The sequence below is a fragment of the Lampetra fluviatilis genome, chromosome 15 (genome assembly GCF_964198595.1).
Source record: "Lampetra fluviatilis chromosome 15, kcLamFluv1.1, whole genome shotgun sequence".
Taxonomy (NCBI): domain Eukaryota; kingdom Metazoa; phylum Chordata; class Hyperoartia; order Petromyzontiformes; family Petromyzontidae; genus Lampetra; species Lampetra fluviatilis.
The window spans coordinates 5,478,061-5,500,528 of record NC_136289.1 but is presented as its reverse complement, the minus strand read 5'-3'; the positions used below and the strand labels follow the sequence as shown (position 1 = coordinate 5,500,528).

The 22,468-nt window shown below is 53.9% G+C and overlaps 1 protein-coding gene across 1 annotated transcript in view; it reads right to left on the bottom strand.

Annotated features, from left to right (window-relative positions):
- FIP1L1 (factor interacting with PAPOLA and CPSF1) overlaps window positions 1-22,468 on the bottom strand; it is a 53,134-nt gene that overhangs the window by 16,092 nt on the left and 14,574 nt on the right. Inside the window, exon 10 of the mRNA XM_078863400.1 lies at window positions 18,078-18,261. Coding sequence (XP_078719526.1) covers window positions 18,078-18,261 — 184 coding nt within the window. The remainder of the gene's footprint in view (window positions 1-18,077; window positions 18,262-22,468) is intronic.

Genomic DNA, 22,468 nt, shown 5'->3' with positions numbered 1-22,468 from the left:
CAAGGTGTTCTTCCCGGCAGCAAGTGAAAGTCTTGGAGCATCAATAATGGCCCAAGTGCACTGCTCTTGCGGTGCACAATACACGACACAAAGCATCGTCCAAAAGTCTTCATACACGCGCGCAAAGCCGGAGGAGGACTTGTCGACAAAAAAAAAACCTCGCGTCCCTCCGCGCCCCGTACGCCCCGTGCCCATCTCACGCCGACAAGACATTTACCTGGCAGCGCATATTCCTGGCCGCGACTGTGATGCACCGCGGCAATTAGCACGCACGGACGAGCCCACAATGCCGCCCCCCCGCTCCCTCCGCGCGCGCACGCACACACACACACAGGGGCGACCACCTGCTCTTAAAGACCCAGCGATTTTCCAATGAGCGGCTTTTACCTCATTCAAAAGCGCGCGCATTTCAGACCCTCGTTCCGTAAATGCCACTTCGTGCGGAAGCCATCATTGGTCATTACGCACATGTTTACTCTGTGTACGCACGGTAGAACAAAATAAAAATATATATACGGACAAAGATTACCTCCCCCCCCCCCATAGCCTTAACAGACTGTTGGGGCGAGTGCTGCTAGCGAGCCCACCTACGAAAGCCGGAACGGCACACCAGGGAGTGGGTGGCCAGCACCGCATCCGGCCGCCTTTGCCTCCCTAGTGTCAATATTTACACACCGAGTCGACCTAGGGGAGGCCCAAGGCCCGGTTCAAATAATCGTGACTAGTGTTGATCGTAAGCGGGAATCGAACCCTGGTTGCCGGGTTCGTAGCGCAGCGACACTCACCACTGCCCCACCTACGCGCACGTATACACGCAAGAGTGCAGGGTCCCATTAAAAGCTGAAAGCCACGAATGCAACATTTTTTTTTAGTTTACCACGTAGGCTTTCGCGACCAATATCATCCACAATAGAGTTTTTTTGGGTTAGATCGCGATCATACCCAAAAACCTCTATTATGAACAATTGGTTCAAATCGACCGTGAAAAGAAAGTGTGCAAGATGTATTCGGAAGCCAGCTACATTGGACATTGGATATGTAGCGGTGGCCGGGAGGAGGCTCGGTAGTGGGGGGGGGGGATCAGGGGGATCGGGGTGCAGAGCCGCCACCGCTGGCACCGCTGACACTCTGGCTTCGATTCCAGGCAAGCAACCCGTGTTTGAATCGGTTTATCAAAATATGTATGAATGTTGAACTTATTTCGCAACGTACGTAGCCAATCGCGGTAATCGGAGGCTTTCAACTTGGTCGCCACTGACGGCACAGATTTAACCTAAATAAGCAATTTTTACTTGACCAGGTAAGGCCCACTGAGCTATGTAGCTCTTTTTCAGAAGCGACCTGGCCACAAATGATAGCTCACCAAAGTGGCTTATCACACGGAAATTTATAGCAGCCAAATACTCTAAACGGGTGATGTTGATTCTAAATGTGGAGGGGAAAAACCGGAGGACCGCGAGAAAAATCCACGCGGCCACGGAGAGAGAGAGAGAGAGACACACGTCAGGGTCGGGTTCGAACCCACGACCTCCTGTACACCAGGCGAGGTAGTTAACATCTCCTCGCCACCGTGATGATGATGAGATAGAGAGACACGCAAATTCCAAATATACAGCAGGCGTCAGGGTCGGGATCAAACCACGACCTCCTGAATACCAGGTGAGGTAGCTAACATTTCCCCCAGCCACCACAGCACCCCCCCCCTGCAAAAAAAAACCGCCCGTCGCATCCAATTTTGTTCCGCAACTAAACTTGGCTACATCTCTCAACTGCAATGCAAGTTTGCTCGCGCAGCTAAAGAGCTGCGGTGGGCTGCACTTGCAACCGAAGGTGATTTCGATGGAGTTGCAGTAGTGAACCCAATCGGCAGTTAATTATTATTACGTCACCAGGGCTCAACTGCCATCAGTCGATTCCAAAGATGCCGAATTTGTCGGCCTAACCACTGGAGCATGATACCACGTGGCAAGAGTCTAAAGCACGCCCGTGTGTCGTGCGTAGCAACGCTCGAATGACCGTGGACCAGGAGCGGATGAACTCAGTTCATGTGCAGGCGCGGGAGGGATTACTGCATCGCGGAAACCGTGACAGATGGCGATGTCTAGGGGGAGGTCTTCATCCAGCGGTGGATTGATCACGGCTGATGTTGATGACGACGATCTGCAAAGTACCCCTAGATCGGTGGGCACAAAGACAAAGATCCCCCGTATAGGCTTAACAGACTGTTGGGGCAAGTGCTGCTAGCGAGCACCTGTGAAGGCCGGCACGACACACGAGGGGGTGGGTGGCCTGCAGCGCGCCCGGCCACCTTTGTCTCCCCACCGGCGATGTTCAAACACCGCACCAGGTACTCATTTGAGGCCGAGTCGACCTAGGGGAGGCCCAAGTCGCCGGGTTCGTAGCTCAACTCAGCACTCACCGATACACAAACCGCTTCATCCAACAGCGGAACGACGATCATGGCCGACGAGCTGCAAAAAGTAGCGCTACATCGGCGGACAAACACCGTGCCAAGTCGCTCGCTCGGCGAAATTGCTCGGCGCTACTCTGCGTGCGCTCGCGGCTTTCTTGCTTCTTTGCCCGGCGCGCCGATACAATAGGAAGCGAGAGAGCCACTTTGTCAAAACATTACAAAGAGGGCCTCCGCGCACTTTAAAACTCAAACAAAAGACCATTTATGAGGCCAAATGTACGAGTTTTTTGCAATCAAAAAGGAGACGTTTTATCCCGGCGGATGCTGGTGTGTTACGGAGGGGGGGGGGGGGTTATAAAAATAAAACCCGCTGCTCACATGCGCCGCTCGCATTATACGAGCATAATGCACCCGCCAATTTTGCGGCTTCTCTAATGCTATTTATTCAAACTCTATCCCACACGGGCAATTTCAAAGGCACATTTTATCATTAGCAAATAGCGCACTGGCGGGGTAAAATTAGCTTTAAAACAGCAGTCATTTAATCATCTTAAGGACCCCGAGATTAGCCCTGTTTGGACCGGAGTCATACAAATGCGCTTTTGTCGCCTACAGCCTGTCGCTAAAAGCCTACAAGTGGCACAATTACCCGGCACAAGTGCCTAATGTGGTTCCTATCATCTGCCTATAATTACGCTGCGCTGTCAACACCTCGCGTGCATTAGGGGGGGAGGGCAGTGGGCGCGTGTCTGGTGGGGAGAGGAGGGAGCTGGGAATCCTTGCCCATGGGGTGGACGGTGGTTTAGGGGGTTACAACCACACGATAATTCCAGCCGTCTTTACGCGCGGGGAGAGAGAGCGAGAGAGAGTTGGGGAAAAGTTGGAAAACGCGTACCCTGCAATGTCGTCGCGCGCCCTCACCGAGACGGACCGTCGCTTGGGACGGAGGCGCGGGCGGTTCCGGTGAACGGGTCGGATGTGTGAAGGCATCATATAAACGACGGTGGTTACACCACCACCACCACCACCACGCGTACATATACGGCACTGGGTGTGGGTGGTAGATTGGTCACGGACTCACTCGAGTTTGGATATCGCTGGTCACTGGTGTTAAGTATCATAAGCAGGAATCGAACTCAGGTTAGTGAGATCTGTAGTGCTGTGCGTGAACCATTATGCAACTGCTTCCCTCGCCGCCACCACCACCACCACAAAGATCCCCGTATAGCCTGAGCACACTGCTGGGGCAAGTGCTGTTGGTGAGCACCTATGAAGGCCGTCACGGCACACGAGGGGGTGGGTGGCCACCTGTGTCTCCCGAGTGGCGATGTTTAGAGACCTGGCACTCATTTGAGGCCGAGTTGACTTCGGGGAGGCCCAGGACAAGTTCAGAAAACACTGGTCAACAACAACAAAAAAACATTTTTTTCTGGCCTGGACTTTTGCAGCTGTTTTAGACTAATTTCATTTTTATGCTATCGGCATACCCCATTTTCATTGATTTTACCCGAAATTAACTCTGTCACTTATGATTGCAAGTTGTTGCGAGTCAGTGACTGCTTTAGTGTCAAAATATGGTGCTGTATTTTTAGGATAGTGTGTTTATAATATCATTTTACGTAGATATCCACATTTATTTAATATTTTTCTTCTGCAGTTTTTATTGAAAATGCAATATTTGATATCTCAAAAACCTGATGTGATAGACAAAAACTGATGCCAGATTTGGAATCAGCACCCCAAAATTACCTTAAAACCTTATGCCAGAAAAAGTGTGTTGACCAGTGTATAATCGTCACTGGTGTTGTGCACGCACACACGTGCTCATGCACACACACACACACACCCTTGCACATAACACTCCAAGGACCCTTGATAACAGAACCCATCAATTAGTCTAATCAAAGGCTTTTTGTTGTTAATAAGATACCGCAAAGCTTCAATTGCACGCAGTCTCACAAAAGTAATGAAAATAAAGAAATGTTAAGAAATCTCACGTGCGTGAACCAGCAATTAACAACATGTGATTGCACCTTACAAAATAAACAATGTTCAAGGTGCGTATTCCATTAATTTTAGGTTGTAAGCGGTTAGCGTCGGTATTGTGGTGGAAAAAACACAGTGACGGGGGCCTAAGGGTCTCCCTGCTCAAACCAGCAACAGGACAGCACACACCTCCACCGGCTATTCTAAGGCAGCAGCAGCAACTCCACGTTCCTATGGCAGGGACCAAAACCTCCGTAATGACTAGCCGCCGTCTTCCCACAAAGTGGCACTTATTCAACAGACATTCGCACGGAGGATGAGGAGTCAACTTCCGGCCTGGATTCCAAATCGCGGTGGTGAGATCCTTAAACTACCTCGCCTGGCATAGAGGAGAATGTGGGTTCGGTCCCGACGCTGACACCTGTATATGTTGAATTTGCGGTGTCTCTCTCACCGTGGTCGCGTGGATTTTTCTCCGGGTCCTCTGATTTCCCCCCCCCCCCACATTTAGAATCAACATCACGCGTTTAGGAGTATTTGGCTGCTATAAATGTCCACGTGAAGACGCCACCACGGCGCCTGTGCCAGGCCAGGTGCACGCACGCACAAACGGACGCACAAACGGACACACAAACGGACGCACAACCACACAACGCCCAACAGCTGATCAAGCTACCAGTCCACCACCACCACCTACCCAAAGAGCCGAACTGCCCGACCCGGGCGTCAAACTTCACGGAAAACGAAGCGCAAAGAGACGAAAGGGGCCGCAACGATCGCGAAACGGCGCGCAGCGCGCCTGAACCCGCTCCACCCCCCCCTCAAGGGCAGCCTAAGGGGGATAACGCAAGTTCTGCAGAGGGGGAGGAGGGCGGCAATTCGTTGGGCCGTGGGGGTGGGTGGGAAGGGATGGGTGTGGGGGGAGGAGGCTGGGGGGGGAGCGAGATAGAAGGGAGAAGCGCAAAAAGCCACCGAAATTGGCCAAAATTACTTCTCGCATGAAACAATCCGACTCATTTGACTGCATTAGAGGCATTAGCGGAGTGCGGCGTTAGCGGGAAAAGGGGGCGGAAAAAGAAAAAAAAACGCCTCGGCATAAAAGCGCCCGCGCGCTCGCCCATCGCGCGCTCGCTCCGCCAGAGCAAGGCATCGCCAGGAAACGAGCGGTGAATCGCTGCGGCGGCAGCGGCGGTGGGGGGGGGGGGGCGGCGTAAATGGCTCTAAAACAAACTAAATGCTGTTCCCCAGTGCTTCAATTACTCCCCGCTTGCTTTAGAAGTTTTCGACCGCAATTTTGCGGGGCGGGGCGGCGGGGGGGGAAAGGTGCAATTTTGCCTTTTTTTTGTTTGCGCTCATTTGGTGGCACTTTGCCGCTGCCGCCGCCGCTTAAGTCCCCGGCTGTTTGTCCACTTAGACGCGGGCCCACGCGGAGGCCAAGGACAGGTTTTGGTGGGGGGGGGGGGGGGCAGGAAAATAGCCGCGTGAGTGCCGTAATGCCCCCACTTTCGTTTGCTGGGTCAGTCCTTACGAAGGGCTTAGAAGGAGAAAACAAATAAATATATAATAAACTTTACCCCCCCCCTCTTTCTCCGGGGGGCTCTTTCACTTCCTATCCCCCCACCATCACTAGCCCCCCCCCCCCATCCCCCCCACCACTACCCCCCCCCCCATAGCCCACTCTCCATGACCCCCCCCTCCCCCCTTCTCCCTAACAACAACAACAACAGCAACAACAGCAAAGCCATCACCCACTTGGGGCTTTTTGAGCGTCATTGATTTGGAAATCATTTCGTTTCAAGACTGAACAGTAATAAAATGAATAATAATCAAGACATTAGTCAAATTGCACAAAGCAGTGAAATCATCTGCCCGTGTTGCGATTCCTCAGCGCGGATGATGAAATCGATTGCGCCGCACGGAGTTTTGGAATTCGACGACCGGTCGGAACTACTGCGGCCGCCGCATCCTTTATTTAACCGCGGGAACGCACCACGAAATTGAATTCTCTCTTTTGCAAGGGAGAGTTGGGTTTTTTTATAGATCCAGTAAATAGGTAACTGTGATTAGGTCATGTTACAGACAATCGCGTTTAAAAAACATTGAAACTTTTTTCCCCAGAAAACTCATCGATCATTTGCTTTGAGAACGCGTACGTAACACTATCACGCACTGCACTCCGTTGACAAGACTTGCAACATTAAAAATGCAAGTTCAAAATCCCAGTCAGGGGTCGCCTCAGCACACCACTCCTCCAATGGTCGATAAAACAAGCACCGCTTTGTCGACAGCGTTTGTCCTGTGGTATGAATTCTCCCACCGCCCGACCAGAGGCATGTGGAATTTCCTGCACTGCCTTAGGTCGGCAAACAGGAGATATCCGAGCTGGAAACTAACAGCTTCAGCATTTCTGTGTACCTTTGTTAATGTTCATAAACGTTCTCATATTTACAGCCCTCAATTATAGGGTCGCATTTATTACACACAAAGTGCTTCCCACAAATGAACCACGATACCTCGCTGATCTCGTCAATGAGTATAAACCATCACGCGGATTTTGGCTCGCCATAGAATAAAGACGGCCACCGCATCTCGCACTTTCAGACGCGCTTCTGCGGCTGTCTGGAATGCTCTCCCTTCCGATATTAGGAAGCCACTGGAGCTACGCACTTTTAAATCATCATCTAGAAAACTAATTTCTTTAGAACTGCTTTTCGCGTTTAGTTTCTTGTCCTTCCCCCGCACATCCGATGAGCACGGCTGACTACGTACGGTGCGAAAGACGTTCAACATGCGTACATATAAGCGGCGCTCCGCATGCTGCGATGCGCGTCGGCGGAGTTATTTGACGATACGTAACTATGCTGGTCAATGTCGGTTGGAGAATTAAAGGGGTGGGGGGCCTGTTATGGGGAGGCAAGACCGGTTCAGAGGTCGATCGCCGCCGATGTTAGCCGGCTTTACTGCGTGATGCGCTAACCGCCGCACCACCACCACCTGACCGCCACACATTAATTAACAACAAAACATCTTTTGATTTAAAGCTTTCGTGACTGCAGGGATTCATATTCTTGGTTCTTTCGGTAAAGTCACGTAGAAGGGAAATAATAAAATAATAACAATATTAAACAATAAAAAAATTTCACGACGTTTCGACTGCAACACAAGCAATCATCATCAGGTGATTTTTTTATTGTTATATATTTTTATTATTTTATTATTTCCCTTCTACGTGACTTTACCGAAAGAACAAAAAATAATAAAACATCTGAAAATGTTTGAATCAAGTGGCCAGGATATATACTGGCCACTAAAAGCTGTGCCAAACGTTAAAAAACAAATTAATTACATCTTTAACTAAATGAGCCTTTTTTTGAAACGCAATATTATAATAATGACAGGGGACACATTGCGGTACACTAAAAGACGCTTTCAAACATTTTACAAAATCGAGTTAGCTTCAACTCGAAGCTTCGAGGGCTGTTTTCACATCATGTTTCCTTCTCCAAAGAGAAAGCACGTGTTCAGGAAGTGATTAATCGTCCCTTTTAAACGATAAGCCGCTTCACAAATGCCCTCTCGATAACCATCGCACGATCACATCAGGATCACGACGAATATCGTACAAAGACGTGAGAAGATCGGAACCACATGCGGACACACCATACCCCACCAGTTGTCTCTCGGCCTTAAAAAATAATTGTGTACAACATCCCTCGGGTCAATCAACACAGGTCACGGCGCGTCGTTTTGCCCTTGCTTAACCGCGCCGGTGGGCACGGGTCGGCGACGTGGGCGATGGGGTCCCAGGTGCCACGCGCCACTGATGCCAGCCGTGGCCGGGTTCGTATCGCAACGGCACGAGCCTCCGCTGGTCGCCACCCCTCCGCGCCGTTCGCTGGACTGCACCGAATAAAAACGAAAGCTTACAAGGCAACTTACATGTTCATGAAGAGAACATGCACACACTCTGCGTGCTGTCGAGTTAAAAACAAATTGGCCAGATGACCCAACGCAGAACCCTCCGAAAATAGGAGTCTTGAGAATCTCGGCAGGTTGGCCTTGGGGTGAATGAATTCAGGATTCGTTTTTCATCATCTTTTAGCGATTACTTATTTAGCAGCGCCGCTGGTCCACTTGAAACATCTTCAGAGTGAAGCGTGTTTATTCTGACCGCCTCACCGTCGATCTGAGCGCACCATCTGGTGGTCTGCCGACGGAAGGTGTCGGGCATTCGGGGGGGGTGGGGGGGAGCTTACGTGCTGCCCCGCACACCGCCCCGCATCCACGCGCCCTGAATAACGAGACGAGGCATGGAGCGACGCGACTCGTAAGCGAAATGGTCCCGGAGTTCAATTGCCCATGAGGGGTCGTCGGCTCAGGAGGCACCGTCAAAGGATCAAGGCCGGCCGAGTCGGGTCAAGTGTAGGAAACTCCAATATTTAAAACACGTGGCCAGGACGAATGGGTGACGGGGCTGCAAAGAAGAGGAAAACCGCGATCCAGCTGGCACGGACGGGACGCAAGGACAGAGAGAAGTGGAGAGACCGCCGCAAGGAGAAATCGGTGAAGGCAACGGTCGCGCTCCCCGCAGAGCCCCTAAAAACAGGTGAAGGGATGAGAAAAAGATGCAGCCAACGGTGGTCTTCCTCTGGCTAGACCGGCACCCGCTATGGGAACGTGGAATCTCCACCGTTGCAAAGACAAAGATCCCCCGTATCGCCTTAACAATGTTGGGGAAAGCGCTGTTAGAGAGCGTCTATGAAGGCCGGCACGGCACACGAGTTGGGCGGGTGGGCAGAACCACGGCGGGCCGCTTTTGTCTCATTTTGAGGCCGAGTCGACCTAGGGGAGAGCCCAGGACAGGTTCAGATAATCGTCACCGGTGTTAGCCGTGAGCGGGACTCGAACTCTGGTCGCCGCGTTGGTAGCGCAGTACGCCAGACCACTGTGCCACCGCTTCCCACACCAATGCTCGTCCAGTCAGAGAAACACTCCCCGCCTGGCTGTGTTCACACCGATTCCCCTAGTGGCCCACGCGAGTTTCCCTCTCACAGAGATCCACAACTTCAGGCCGCATTTCTTCCACGCCTTTCCAGGGAGCCCAGGGCACGCGGCGCGCAAACACGGCGCGCGCCAAACGCTCGCTCTGTAGGCGGATAAAACGCTTCCGCTTTTCTTATCCTTCCTCTAATCTTCGCACCGACATCACCGCCAACGGGAGGCCTTACGTATGCGCCGGGGTCACCGCGCAACTGGGGGTGGGGGGCGGGGGGGGGGGTTTCGAGAATATTCCCAAATTGCTTCTAAATGCGAAAGGGAAAACTGGAGGATCTTGAGAAAAAACATCCACACGAACACGGAGAGAATTTGCAAAGTCCAACTATACAGCAGCAGGCGTCAGGGTTGGGATCGAACCCACGACCAGCTGTATACCAGTCGAGGTAGTTAACATCTCGCCGGCTCCATGTGGTTGGTAAGCATGCGCGTCACATGACCCAAGTCATCCTCAATGAACGGTTAACCGCATCACAGAGTCAACTGGAAATCAGGGGAAAAAACTGACTTGTCGTCATCAAAGAAATTCTGTTCCTAAGCAGTCAGCGTTTATTTAAACATCTTAATAACACTAACGCTACCTTTGTTATACGGCCAGGGAGTCCTTGTTGCGGTGCTGAACTCAATTGAAAAGCTGTGAGCTAAAATCCCGGTTGTGGGTCAACTCAGCCAATCATTCTGGTGGGGTCAATAAAATTGGTACCACTTTGCAGCAAGTCACCAATGGTCACAGTAACATTTCCCGCTGACTCGAGGCCACCCAAACGGCCGAACACCCTCCGACTTACGAACCACGCTGGCCGTTTGCCATGAGAATGTGGAATGTCCACCAATGGCTCAAATAGCACCACAACGCACCACACGTTGCTTGAGCAGGGGAGTCACTTGAGCCCGCTTTTTTAGGAGCTCACCCACACGAAGGTATCCGAGAGACCATTCTACAGACAGCGTCTTTACGCCCACTCACATCTGGCTCCCAGCGCAGGGCCCCCGTTTATCCCCATCTGGCTCGGCGCTGCCTACGTGTTGCTCTTGAAATTTGGGCACGTGCGTGCCGATAAAGCCAAGATGAGGAGCACATTTCTGTACCCGTGCCTAAAACCACTTCCGCCTCGGCTCGCTCGCAGCTGCCTGCCAAACACCCGACTCTCCCTCCCTCCCTCTCCCTCCTCCTCCTCCCCCCCCCAGGCGAGAGATAAGAATGCTCGCAGACGCTCGGGGCTGGACGCTGCGCACCTCACGGCCGCTGCGCATGAAGAATGGGAACAGTGGGGTGAATGAGGTGCGCGCGACGGGACGCGCCGCTCCACGTCGCACGCACGAGCACTCTGTTGGTTTAAAATTTACAAAGCTGTGATTGCCGTGGGGTTTTTAAACGCGCATTAAGAGCGAATTCATTATTCAAAAGCCGTTTAATAACAGCGCTCATTCATTTAATCTTCGGCGAGGCGCGTGAGGATATGAAATTGACGTTCTATCAATGCAATAATAAATCATCTACAGCCCTTTGCCAATCCACTGCTGGATGGAGGCCTCCCCGCAGCGTGCTGGTCATGGGGGTCGCTTGACCATATTTCACCACGCCGATGAGTGCGGGTTGCTGATGGAAGGCATCCAAGCCTGCTTCAGGCATCACTCACCACCACCGATGTCGGAAGTGGCCGGGAATCAAACTCCGACTGCCAGGTTTATAGCGAGGTGTGCAAACCACAGCGCCACCCACCACCCCCCCCAGCCCCCCAATAAGCACAGCAGTTCTCAGCAGCTGTGAAGAAACATCTGCACCAACTCAACATCATTGCCTCGTTGACCCTGGCCTGGTGGTGCTGCAGTGCTCTGCGCTTCGAGCCCGATGGTCGCCGTGAACCCAACTCGAGTCCAACGGGTTCGCGACACAGTGCGCTCGATAACCACGGCACCCCCCCCCCACCCCCATTTCCACGATGCCCATCGGCTCATGGGCGCTGGCGAGCCCTTGGCAGCGTCGAGCGAGCCGGGAGCCCGTAGCCGGGGCACGGCCCAGCAAGGCCGACCGGCGTCGGAACATGCGACCGTACCGCTCTGTGTACCGCTCCGTGTACCGTACCGCTCCCCCCGCCATCTCCAGCACCGCCACCGGGGCCCAACACCAAACGCGCGAGCAGATTACGCAAAAAAATTCAATCGATCGCGATCGACCTTTCCGCCGCGCGCCAAACGGGCCCCAGATAGGCACGCTCGGCTTTGACGAGCGGCAGCAGCGGCGAGGCATGGGGGCTAAGGTCACATGGCGGCGAGTCAGCTCGTTTACGAGGCGAGGCTGATGAAACGGATGCCGAGGACGCAATCGCGTTCAAAGCGTCGCCCGTTAAAGCTGGGCTCTCACGATGCATCGGCTTGACGCTCGTGACAAAGCTGGCCGCCTACGCCTCGCTCGTAAGCGACATCGTCGCCGGGGTGCTAAGTTGACGGGCCACCTGTCTTCGGCTCGGCGGAACGTCGCGTGAAGCGGCAGCCACGATCGCGGCTGGGGTCGCGCAGAGGTTCGTGCAACTGGCCGCTAACCCGGCAAACCGAGTTCGACTCCTGGCTACAGCTGACGTCCAGCCGGGGGTAGGGTGGGGGTGGGGGGGTGATGTCTGAACCAGTGCTGGTTCCCCTCTTCCCCATAACTAACAGTGATCATCAGCATGGTGAGTGTGGTTAAACTAACCACATGACCAGCAGGGCCAGTGGAGGCCGTCATCCAGCAGCGGGTTGACAAACAGCTGTAAATGTTACAGCTTCTGAACGTCAAACTATTACCGTCGTTGGCGAATGTTTGCGCAAATTGCAGCGGGCTGAAGATGATTGCGTTCAATTAGGGCTTGTGGCCACTGTAATCCATACGGATCGGCCAACTCAACATTCCTTGCTAATGGATTCGCTATTTAACTCAATTCAATTACTTTAAAGAACACAGTGACATTGTGAGCGCGTGGGGGTTTTTTGTTTTACCCAATACATAAATGCACGGAAGATGAAGAGACACAAGCACATGATGACAATCCTTAAAGTGGCTCCGAAAACGTTGGGCTTTTTTTTCTGTGGGAAAGGCAACCAGTCGCAATCAGCGTAATGGGTTTGAAACTTCGGCCGGAATAATGGAACGCGAGTGGGCGACCAAGGGGACAGCAATTATTGGACCTCACGGGGACAACCTACGGGGCTTCAGAATTTTCAGAAACTGGCAAGCGACATGTCCGGGGGGTCTACGTGCCCCAGGTGAACGGAGGGGGGGGGCAACGTGGTACACAAAAGTCACTTCCGTCGACGGCGAGTCCTCGCTTAGCGTGTGGCGGTGTTCACACCATAACGCGGTTCTTCCATTCGGGAACACTTTTCGCACAATGCGGAATGCGCACGATGATAAAATGCACCCCGTTATAACGTGGAACCACGTGCGCTTATAACGCGGAACATGCACCGATATAACACACAACACGAACCATTTTAAGGCGGAACAGCGCACCGATATAACGCAAAATGCGCGCCGTAATAACACGATTCCTGAGCGGTCGACTACGAACCGATTTCTTGAGCTGCATGGCTGAACGGTACAGTAACACAGTTATTTGTCCCGCCAACTCCCCTGCTTGTGCGTCGTGTCGTGAAATTATTTACGGGGAAATTGTTTTCGCTTGACGCGTTTTTCAGTTGCCACGCAAATTTTCAGGAACACATCTGCCGCGTTAAACGAGGACTTACTGTACGTGCTTAATATGCGAATTAAACAAACAATTGATCAGACTTTACGAATCCACTACCGGATGAAGGCCTCCTGACACCGCATCGGTTATGAAAGCTGTTTGACCATACTTCACCACGCTGGTCACTGCGGGTTAGTGATGGGGTTGGGGTCAAGTTCAGATATTCAGAGCCACTCATATTTGCCATGGCAGAGAATCGAAATCAGGTTCCACGATTGGTAGTGTAGTGAGCTAACCACTGTGCCACCATTCTACCCCCAATGTAAAAGCTCACCTCCTAATTGTTTCACAAAGCATACGATCTGGACATGTGAAAAAGAGCTTTATAGCTTTTTGGATTCCTCCAGTATAAATATTTGATTCCGATATACTAAACAGATCATAAATTGCTGTCTTCACACACACACACACGATTTGATGCACGTATACCGTGAGAGTAACTTACGGCCAAAAATAACCGATGAATCAATAATAACAAAAATAAGTACAGCAGATATAACAGCTCCTTTCATACAATCTCAATGTCAACAGGGGTGGGGCTCGGCAAGAAGTCAGAAATGCTTTTTGATTGTAATTGAAGATCCCAAGCGACGAACACTCACGCAAAACAAGCACACAAACCCTATCTCGCAAGTGCCAGGCAAGAGAAAGGGTTCTGGGTGGGGTTCGGGATGGGGTTTTTCAAAGGAGGTGGTGGTGTGAGTGGGGACGGCATGAAGGTGAACAGGTTTAGGGCAAGGTTGGGGTTCGGGGCGGGGTTGGGGTTCGGGGCGGGGTTGGGGTTCGGGGCGGGGTTGGGGTTCGGGGCGGGGTTGGGGTTAGGGGCGGGGTTGGGGTTCGGGGCGGGGTTGGGGTTCGGGGCGGGGTTGGGGTTCGGGGCGGGGTTGGGGTTCGGGGCGGGGTTGGGGTTCGGGGCGGGGTTGGGGTTCGGGGCGGGGTTGGGGTTAGGGGCGGGGTTGGGGTTAGGGGCGGGGTTGGGGTTAGGGGCGGGGTTGGGGTTAGGGGCGGGGTTGGGGTTCGGGGCGGGGTTGGGGTTAGGGGCGGGGTTGGGGTTAGGGGCGGGGTTGGGGTTCGGGGCGGGGTTGGGGTTCGGGGCGGGGTTGGGGTTCGGGGCGGGGTTGGGGTTCGGGGCGGGGTTGGGGTTAGGGGCGGGGTTGGGGTTAGCGGCGGGGTTGGGGTTAGGGGCGGGGTTGGGGTTAGGGGCGGGGTTGGGGTTAGGGGCGGGGTTGGGGTTAGGGGCGGGGTTGGGGTTAGGGGCGGGGTTGGGGTTAGGGGCGGGGTTGGGGTTAGGGGCGGGGTTGGGGTTCGGGGCGGGGTTGGGGTTAGGGGCGGGGTTGGGGTTAGGGGCGGGGTTGGGGTTCGGGGCGGGGTTGGGGTTCGGGGCGGGGTTGGGGTTCGGGGCGGGGTTGGGGTTCGGGGCGGGGTTGGGGTTAGGGGCGGGGTTGGGGTTAGCGGCGGGGTTGGGGTTAGGGGCGGGGTTGGGGTTAGGGGCGGGGTTGGGGTTAGCGGCGGGGTTGGGGTTAGGGGCGGGGTTGGGGTTAGGGGCGGGGTTGGGGTTAGGGGCGGGGTTGGGGTTAGGGGCGGGGTTGGGGTTAGGGGCGGGGTTGGGGTTAGCGGCGGGGTTGGGGTTAGGGGCGGGGTTGGGGTTAGGGGCGGGGTTGGGGTTAGGGGCGGGGTTGGGGTTAGGGGCGGGGTTGGGGTTAGGGGCGGGGTTGGGGTTAGGGGCGGGGTTGGGGTTAGGGGCGGGGTTGGGGTTAGGGGCGGGGTTGGGGTTAGGGGCGGGGTTGGGGTTAGGGGCGGGGTTGGGGTTAGGGGCGGGGTTGGGGTTAGGGGCGGGGTTGGGGTTCGGGGCGGGGTTGGGGTTCGGGGCGGGGTTGGGGTTAGGGGCGGGGTTGGGGTTAGGGGCGGGGTTGGGGTTAGGGGCGGGGTTGGGGTTAGCGGCGGGGTTGGGGTTAGGGGCGGGGTTGGGGTTAGGGGCGGGGTTGGGGTTAGGGGCGGGGTTGGGGTTAGGGGCGGGGTTGGGGTTAGGGGCGGGGTTGGGGTTAGGGGCGGGGTTGGGGTTAGCGGCGGGGTTGGGGTTAGGGGCGGGGTTGGGGTTAGGGGCGGGGTTGGGGTTAGGGGCGGGGTTGGGGTTAGGGGCGGGGTTGGGGTTAGGGGCGGGGTTGGGGTTAGGGGCGGGGTTGGGGTTAGGGGCGGGGTTGGGGTTAGGGGCGGGGTTGGGGTTAGGGGCGGGGTTGGGGTTAGGGGCGGGGTTGGGGTTAGGGGCGGGGTTGGGGTTAGGGGCGGGGTTGGGGTTCGGGGCGGGGTTGGGGTTCGGGGCGGGGTTGGGGTTCGGGGCGGGGTTGGGGTTAGGGGCGGGGTTGGGGTTAGGGGCGGGGTTGGGGTTAGGGGCGGGGTTGGGGTTAGGGGCGGGTTTGGGGTTAGGGGCGGGGTTGGGGTTAGCGGCGGATTTGGGGTTAGGGGCGGGGTTGGGGTTAGGGGCGGGTTTGGGGTTAGGGGCGGGGTTGGGGTTAGGGGCGGGTTTGGGGTTAGGGGCGGGGTTGGAATCAGGGGCGGGTTTGGGGTTAGGGGCGGGGTTGGGGTTAGGGGCGGGGTTGGGGTTAGGGGTTAGGGGCGGGGTTGGAATCAGGGGCGGGTTGGGTTAAGGGCGGTGTTGGGGTTAGGGGCGGGGTTGGGGTTAGTGTTGGGGCGGAATTGAGGGTAAGGGATCGGGTTGGGGTTAAGGTGAGAGGAGGTGTTGCGGTTACAGGCAGTGTTGGGGTTAGGGGTGGGGATGGGGTCAGGGGCAGGGTTGGGGTTATGAACGGGGGTTGGTGTTGGGGACGGGGTTGAGGTTAGTGTAGGGGCGGTGTTGGTTCAAGTTCAAGTTCATTTATTAGGTACAGCCCTGTGAGCCATGCGGCTCTTAAGTCGGGTGCAACCGCAACAAACAAAATATGAACACAGAACATCTTAAAGCGACGACGCGTAACAGAATCATCCTGGAATGAACCAGCAAATATTCAATATGTTGTAAGGTGTTGGTGTAAGGTGTTGGTGTAAGGTGTTGGTGTAAGGTGTTGGTGCAAGGTGTTGGTGTAAGGTGTTGGTGTAAGGTGTTGGTGCAAGGTGTTGGTGTAAGGTGTTGGTGCAAGGTGTTGGTGCAAGGTGTTGATGCAAGGTGTTGGTGTAAGGTGTTGGTGTAAGGTGTTGGTGCAAGGTGTTGGTGTAAGGTGTTGGTGCAAGGTGTTGGTGTAAGGTGTTGGTGTAAGGTGTTGGTGTAAGGTGTTGGTGCAAGGTGTTGGTGTAAGGTGTTGGTGCAAGGTGTTGGTGCAAGGTGTTGATGCAAGGTGTTGGTGTAAGGTGTTGGTGTAAGGTGTTGATGCAAGGTGTTGGTGTAAGGTGTTGGTGCAAGGTGTTGGTGTAAGGTGTTGGTGTAAGGTGTTGGTGCAAGGTGTTGGTGTAAGGTGTTGGTGCAAGGTGTTGGTGTAAGGTGTTGGTGTAAGGTGTTGGTGCAAGGTGATGGTGTAAGGTGTTGGTGCAAGGTGATGGTGTAAGGTGTTGGTGTAAGGTGTTGGTGCAAGGTGTTGGTGCAAGGTGTTGGTGCAAGGTGTTGGTGCAAGGTGTAAGGTGTTGGTGTAAGGTGTTGGTGTAAGGTGTTGGTGTAAGGTGTTGGTGTAAGGTGTGGGTGTTGGTGCAAGGTGTTGGTGCAAAGTGTTGGTGTAAGGTCTTGGTGCAAGGTGTTGGTGTAAGGTGTTGGTGCAAGGTGTTGGTGCAAGGTGTTGGTGCAAGGTGTTGGTGCAAGGTGTAAGGTGTTGGTGTAAGGTGTTGGTGTAAGGTGTTGGTGCAAGGTGTTGGTGTAAGGTGTTGGTGTAAAGTGTTGGTGCAAGGTGTGGGTGTAAGGTGTGGGTGTTGGTGCAAGGTGTTGGTGCAAGGTGTTGGTGTAAGGTCTTGGTGCAAGGTGTTGGTGTAAGGTGTTGGTGCGAGGTGTTGGTGCAAGGTGTTGGTGTAAGGTGTTGGTGTAAGGTGCTGGTGCAAGGTGTTGGTGTAAGGTGTTGGTGCAAGGTGTTGGTGCAAGGTGTTGGTGTAAGGTGTTGGTGCGAGGTGTTGGTGCGAGGTGTTGGTGTAAGGTGTTGGTGCAAGGTGCTGGTGTAAGGTGTTGGTGTAAGGTGCTGGTGCAAGGTGTTGGTGTAAGGTGTTGGTGCAAGGTGTTGGTGCAAGGTGTTGGTGTAAGGTGTTGGTGCGAGGTGTTGGTGCGAGGTGTTGGTGTAAGGTGTTGGTGCAAGGTGTTGGTGTAAGGTGTTGGTGTAAGGTGCTGGTGCAAGGTGTTGGTGTAAGGTGTTGGTGCAAGGTGTTGGTGCGAGGTGTTGGTGTAAGGTGTTGGTGCAAGGTGTTGGTGTAAGGTGTTGGTGTAAGGTGCTGGTGCAAGGTGTTGGTGTAAGGTGTTGGTGCAAGGTGTTGGTGCAAGGTGTTGGTGTAAGGTGTTGGTGCAAGGTGTTGGTGTAAGGTGTTGGTGTAAGGTGTTGGTGTAAGGTGTTGGTGTAAGGTGTAAGGTGTTGGTGCAAGGTGTTGGTGTAAGGTGTTGGTGCAAGGTGTTGGTGTAAGGTGTTGGTGCAAGGTGTTGGTGTGAGGTGTTGGTGTAAGGTGTTGGTGCAAGGTGTTGGTGTAAGGTGTTGGTGCGAGGTGTTGGTGCAAGGTGTTGGTGCGAGGTGTTGGTGTGAGGTGTTGGTGTAAGGTGTTGGTGCAAGGTGTTGGTGCGAGGTGTTGGTGTAAGGTGTTGGTGTAAGGTGTTGGTGTGAGGTGTTGGTGTAAGGTGTTGGTGTGAGGTGTTGGTGCAAGGTGTTGGTGTAAGGTGTTGGTGTGAGGTGTTGGTGCAAGGTGTTGGTGCGAGGTGTTGGTGGTCGTGCCGTGCTCACCTGGAGGAGGTATGTGCGGAGGGCCCACGCTCACGGGTGGCGGCAGAATGGGTGGCGGTGGCATGAAGTTCGGCGGGAGGCCCATGGGCCGCAGGGGCGGCGGAGCTGTTGGGGGTGCGAACGACGGCGGGGGCTTGCCCTGGTTCGCACTGTAGTCCCCGGGGGGCGGCAGCGTCCCAAGCACCTGGGGCACGGCCACGGAAACGCGGCAGAGTCTCAGGTGGGCTTGGGGTCGTGGTCGGGTTATGTTTGTTAGGGGTTCGGGGTCAGTGTTATGGTTTAGGTACGGGTCAGGATTAGGTATGGGTCAGGGGTCGCCACGGTGGAGGTCAAGGGTTCAATCTCGAACTGACGCCGGTATATTTGGAGTTTGCGTGTCTCTCTCCCCGCGGTCGAGTGGATTTTTCTCCAGTTGATCCCTCCACATTCAGAATCAAGATGCATTTAGAGTATTTCGCTGCTATACATTGCCACGTGATAAGCCACTTCGCTAAGCTATCGTTTGTGGCCAGGTCACTTCTGAAAAATAACTATATAGCCTAGTGGGCCTTACTTGGAAAAAATATATATATTAGTTTAAGGTTAGGGTCTGGTTATGGTTATAGTTAAGGTTTGAGATAACATTGCCATTGGGATTGGGTATGAGTTATGATTGTTAGAGTTGGGGTTAATTTAAGATTGTGTTAAGATGAATGTTGGGTTAGGATTAAGCTTTGGTTAGGATTAGGGTTGAATTAGGTATTGGTTGGGATTAGGGTTGGCTTACGATTAAAATAGTGATAAGGGTTGTTACTCTTTGTTTTTTTCGGTAAAGTCACGTAGGTAAAAATAAAATAAATGAAATCAACTAAATTAAATCACGACGTCATTGTAGTAAGTGACTTTGGCTGTAACGGTTCCACCTGAAGACGGAAGCTTGTGTTGCCTCCGAAACATCGTGATTTAATTTAGTGGTCTTCATTTATTTTATTTTTACCTACGTGACTTTACCGAAAAAAGCTAAGAGTACGAATCCTTGCAGTCACGAAAGCTTCAAATCTAAAGATAAGGGTTGTGTTAGACTCGAGTTAGAGCTGGTTTAGACTCAGGTTTGGGGTCCATGATAATCGGGACTCAAACCCCAACCCGCTGGGTTTGTGGCGCACAGCGCTGAACCACCACATCGCCACTCACGAGACCAAACCACACGCGCGCAATTCCCGGCACACGCTCTCTCTCTCTCTCTCTCCATCTCTCGCACGTGCGGCAACAAATCCCCCATCGTCCACTGGCGTGCACCTACGATATCAAAGCCTCTTCGCAGGTCAACATTAATGGTGCGCGACGTGGCGACAAGCCGCACCAGGTAAAAAGCAAGCATGCGCACGTGCGCGAGTGTAAAGCGTGCATTAAAAAACACGCGCCCCCAAGGGGCCGCGCGCAAACTTTCGTTCTCGTACATCACCGTCCGGCAGATTAAAAGCTTCCGTCGCTGGAAATCATTACCGGGCTCCGCCCGCCAAACCGCTGCGGAGGAGGAGGCCGCGTGCGGGAGCGGCAAAGGTGGAACGGCGCCACTTTCTAGTCGGGCTGCGTTCGGCAAGATCGCCCGTTCGGCAAGATCGCCCCGTGCAGGCCGCTTGAGGCCGATTCCTCACTCAGCGTCTTAGGGACACGGCCTTTTTTTTTTTTTCCCTCAAAAATGTACCGTTTCCCACAATTACACTCGGACCGCGCAATCGGCGTCGCAGCGCGAGACGACCACGTTTTGACATCCACTTTGCGTGCAGTGAGCGGCGCACCACCCTGTGTGTCAAAGAACTGCCAAGGAATGTAGGGATAGGATTTTCTTAGCCACACTACGTGCACACCTTTCTTTCATCTGGCGACAGCACGATCCACAATTCTGGCCGTCACCCGATGATGCTGGTTGTAATTACTGGCGAAACGTCGTACTCAAATTGTAAATGATTGTGGGTTTAACTCTCCAACACACCGGTGTGCTGTACGAGTAACGAATTGGTATATTTTGTTCACGTGACGAACCTTACCAATTTGGCTGTCGGTCGGTGGCGTGTTTAACAACACGTCACGCGATCTCACCCAAAAGCCTCTATTATGGATAATATTGGTCGCGAAAGCCAAACAAAACTGTTTGTTGCATGTGAAACAATGTTTTTTTTCATTCACTACCAGAGGTCGAATAAAAGCTGCGTCGCGCAAAAAAAACAACTTCTAAAAAAATATTTAAAAAATTCACAGTCACAGCCGTGTTACCATTGGGAGCACCGTTCATTTCCGGGCGGCTGAAACCCAAAATCACCGCCTGAAACTCGCCAGGGGTGGCTCAGTGCCTCCGAGCCCAGCGCCACCTGGTAGGGTCCCCCTCAAGTCTTGATGAGTGGACATGGTTCTTTGCACTTTGCAATTTTTTTTTTACTGATTACTAAACGTGTCTCAGCTCAGGACCTTTGAACGCCCGGCTGTCAAGCCAAAGTGTCTCCAAAACCCAAGCAGGTACAGAGTGTTCATCTGACGGTACCACTTTGCCCACGCCCGAGAATGTGGCATTTCTGTTGCTAGCGATACAGAGGTAATTACCAGGGTCTCGTTATCCGATTACAATTGCACAATTAAAACCCCAACGCGGGCGGCAAGGAAAGGAAACGGAGATGTTCTTTCGAAATCTTGACCAAAGCAGGCAACGTCAAATATCAAACACGCGCGAGCCCTTTGCTACGAAGCCGCCCCCCACCCCACCCCCCCCCCCCCTTCAAAGACGGCAAAAAATGTTCACAGGGCACCTCGTTCACAAAACTCGCCGCAGCGATGAATTTCAAAGACTTTGCCCCCACCCCGCCCACGTTTCCCGGTTGCCGGGCTCGTATGGCTTGACACGTGCCCCCCCGCCCCCCCCCCTTGTTCAAGTGTAAGAAGTAGGGTCGACACCTGCATGCGTTTAACTCCTGCAAGGGGCTGCAGGCCAGGCAGCCGTCTCAGTGGCTTCAGAGCGGCACGCGACTGCGGAACGGCTTCATAACGGCAGGTGGGATTGGGCAAGCGCCTGTCGGCAATTGCCAGCTCATCCCGGATACCGATTAGCACGGCTGGCTACGTACGTGCACAGCTAGGTACGTGCACAGCTAGGTACGTGCACAGCTAGGTACGTGCACAGCTAGGTACGTGCACAGCTAGGTACGTGCACAGCTAGGTACGTGCACAGCTAGGTACGTGCACAGCTAGGTACGTGCACAGCTAGGTACGTGCACAGCTAGGTACGTGCACAGCTAGGTACGTGCACAGCTAGGTACGTGCACAGCTACGTACGTGCACAGCTAGGTACGTGCACAGCTACGTACGTGCACAGCTACGTACGTGCACAGCTACGTACGTGCACAGCTACGTACGTGCACAGCTAGGTACGTGCACAGCTAGGTACGTGCACAGCTACGTACGTGCACAGCTAGGTACGTGCACAGCTAGGTACGTGCACAGCTAGGTACGTGCACAGCTACGTACGTGCACAGCTAGGTACGTGCACAGCTAGGTACGTGCACAGCTAGGTACGTGCACAGCTAGGTACGTGCACAGCTACGTACGTGCACAGCTACGTACGTGCACAGCTAGGTACGTGCACAGCTAGGTACGTGCACAGCTAGGTACGTGCACAGCTACGTACGTGCACAGCTAGGTACGTGCACAGCTAGGTACGTGCACAGCTAGGTACGTGCACAGCTAGGTACGTGCACAGCTAGGTACGTGCACAGCTAGGTACGTGCACAGCTACGTACGTGCACAGCCAGGTACGTGCACAGCCACGTACGTGCACAGCCAGGTACGTGCACAGCCACGTACGTGCACAGCTACGTACGTGCACAGCTAGGTACGTGCACAGCTAGGTACGTGCACAGCTACGTACGTGCACAGCCAGGTACGTGCACAGCCACGTACGTGCACAGCTAGGTACGTGCACAGCTAGGTACGTGCACAGCTACGTACGTGCACAGCTAGGTACGTGCACAGCTAGGTACGTGCACAGCTAGGTACGTGCACAGCTACGTACGTGCACAGCTAGGTACGTGCACAGCTAGGTACGTGCACAGCTAGGTACGTGCACAGCTAGGTACGTGCACAGCTAGGTACGTGCACAGCTACGTACGTGCACAGCTACGTACGTGCACAGCTAGGTACGTGCACAGCTAGGTACGTGCACAGCTACGTACGTGCACAGCTTCCAAGTGAAGCCACTGGAGCTATGCACTTTGAAATCGAGATTGAAAACCCATTTCTTTAGAACTGCTTTTTGTGTTTCGTTAGTTGCCCTTCCAAACGCACCTCCGATTAGCCACGGGTTGTCTACGTACGGTGCGAAAGAAGTTCAACATACAGACATACCAAACACGGAATCTGAT